The sequence below is a fragment of the Gloeophyllum trabeum genome, assembly GCF_000344685.1.
Source record: "Gloeophyllum trabeum ATCC 11539 unplaced genomic scaffold GLOTRscaffold_00295, whole genome shotgun sequence".
In the NCBI taxonomy this organism is placed as follows: Eukaryota; Fungi; Basidiomycota; class Agaricomycetes; order Gloeophyllales; family Gloeophyllaceae; genus Gloeophyllum; species Gloeophyllum trabeum.
Genome location: NW_006920703.1, coordinates 1 through 2,544, shown reverse-complemented (window position 1 = coordinate 2,544; position 2,544 = coordinate 1). Strand labels below are relative to the sequence as shown.

Genomic DNA, 2,544 nt, shown 5'->3' with positions numbered 1-2,544 from the left:
TACTTGGGCCCTCCATACCCGGTGCCCCATCATGCTACGGTAAATATAAGGTGCGTCTTATGACGAGAATGTTAGTGGATGACACGCCTGGTATAGGGAGTCTCAGGGCATATCCGTACCCTTACCCGCGCTCAACCAGTGTCGACGGGTCGAGTACGGGTGTGGGTTGGGTCACCGGTTTCGGGTCCGATAGTACGTTTGGCGGCGCGTTTTCGAGACACAGCGGGGCACGGGTACGTCGGGGCGCCACCCGCACCCACTGGTGCCCATACCCGCGACGCGCACGGGCTCGTCGAGAATATCTTTGGGTCTCTCGGCTGACCTCTCCTGCACAAATGGCTTTGTAAGGTCTATTTCTGCATGAATTCCTATCAAGACATCGACACGACACAGGTACCTCGGCGACCGCTTGTTTTATGGCGAAACAGATCCCATCGGGTTTTTGCACATGGTCTCCTTTTTCTTGCCTGCCCACTGTGTGATATAAGGCAGTGATTATACTACTTTTACAGAACAAGAAAGGTTGCTCCATCTGCGTATCACGGATAGCTCACTCGTGTTTCTTCATGAAACTCCATTTCATACAGCGACAAGTTGTGGTCTGCATATTCGGATGAAATGCATGAGACTTGTATAAAGCCCGGCGTCCGTCCTGGCTCTCAGTCCAGCAAAAATTCATTATCAGCTGCAACTTATAGGAGTGAGGTATGTCGCTCTCGAGTCTCAAGTCCTCAGCATGAGCAAACTTCCCACTCAAGGCGCTCTAGAGTTATGTCTGAAAAACACTGCCTAGAAGCAATCGACATCGCTCTAGATGCAGCGAGGAAGAAGAGATACAATACACTACAGAGCGAGTCCCCGTGGTATGAGCCATGGAACGAAGTCCTGTGCTTCTTAGGGACCAACGCCAGTACCAAGTTCACACTCAGATGGGAGCCATCCGCCCCTATTGCGGGGGTGGGGCAGGCACAAAGGATGCATCCAAAGGCTACCGCTCTGCTTGCGAAACCAACTGGGACTGTGACGGAGGTCACCTTGCATGTTCATTATGATCTTCGTCCGCAATACCCGCTCTGCGCTCTGCGACGTGCCTCCGAGGACCCATACAGAAGCAATGACAAGAACCTCACCAAATGGCGCATAACAGACGAGAAACGGGAGAAGACAAAGCAGCCCGACTCCGTGATCATCATCTGGTGCTGGGTGGTGGATTCAAATGGGACGGAAATACAATGCACCCGATTAACCGCTCTCACAGTCGAAAACAAGCGACTGAAGGATTTCTACAGACTATCTGATGATGAAGCCGACAAGAGGGCATTGAAGACGATAGAAGAGACGCTCACGCGACAGATGCCTTATCAGGCCAAATACGCCTTTAATTCCGACCCCTCCCTGGATTTCATCCATTCAATCGGGGCTGCGGCTGATCGCTGGCGATTGTTCAGGTACCACAGAATAGGCTTCAATGACCCATTTCCTTGTCGCATTGATCGCGATTCGGCATTGACTGATGAAGATGTGTATGAGGGCGTCGTAATCGAACGGATGGATCTACTGGACAGACAAGTGCGGCGGATGAGGGGCGAAGACAGTTTGGACAAGGATTTGAAGGGAGTCATGGATACGATAGTCTTACCTGCTATACTGGAAGTGCTGAAGGAGAGGGTACTGGAGAAGCTAGGTGCCGGTGAGTGGAGTCGCAACGAGGATTGGAAGCTTCAAGACATCACAGAGCGATGAGCTTGGAGCGCGTGAATTGTTATGGATACTTGTAGCATATTTACTGCGATGATCAGAGAGCATCCCAATCACGATTAAGAGCAGGAGTTACATTGGAAGAACAATCGACCTCTGGATGTTACACAAAATTGTAGTGCAAAGTTATACATATTTGCTACGATTTCAACGTGGTCGAGGGCGCCACTTCGTGAATGTTTGAGTCACAAAATGCGAGCATATGTTCCTGTGCGGGAGCTGCAGTTCCGAGTCCTGTTCCTAGTTCTCGAGGAAATGACGCAGGGTCATTTAGGCAGAAGGCAATGAAGGATACAAGAGAAGCAAGACGAGGTAGGACACAAAGGTCCAAGGGTCTGATAGATCCGACAAGTCCGTGTCCATCCGTGCCCGGGACATCTCGATTCCTGGAGTATATAGTCAAAGTAAATATATATATATATATATATATTGGTGTAACCTGCCACTCTCTAAAATCATCTACAGTACGGACGTGTCAATAATGAGGTTCGGAGAAGATAGTACAGCCGTAGGCTCCAGTAATCTGTCTCACGGACAAGACCATCTATCGACCTTGGGCCGCCACCTGCTCTTTCACCATCCGCCTCGCCCTGTCTATCTCAAAGCAAGGCGGTCAGCGAAATTTAATGTCGACGTGTTCGTAGGTGCCGAATGTCGCGAGCCGGTCCTCCGAGTTTGAAGGGTAAGTGTCTATATCTGCTACACAGAAGCACAATGCCCTGATACCTGATCTGACAGGCAGGATGTATTTGACGTGAGCAGCAGCCTCAACAAAATTATTGGACT

At 50.2% G+C, this 2,544-nt stretch overlaps 1 protein-coding gene across 1 annotated transcript; it reads left to right on the top strand.

The window, feature by feature from the left end:
* Nucleotides 1-771: 771 nt before the first annotated feature.
* GLOTRDRAFT_134572 (uncharacterized protein) lies at nt 772-1,743 on the top strand (the record flags this gene model as incomplete). Its single annotated transcript, XM_007873532.1, has 1 exon — nt 772-1,743. One exon carries the CDS (start codon nt 772-774, stop codon nt 1,741-1,743), a length of 972 nt encoding a protein of 323 aa, XP_007871723.1.
* Nucleotides 1,744-2,544: the final 801 nt, after the last annotated feature.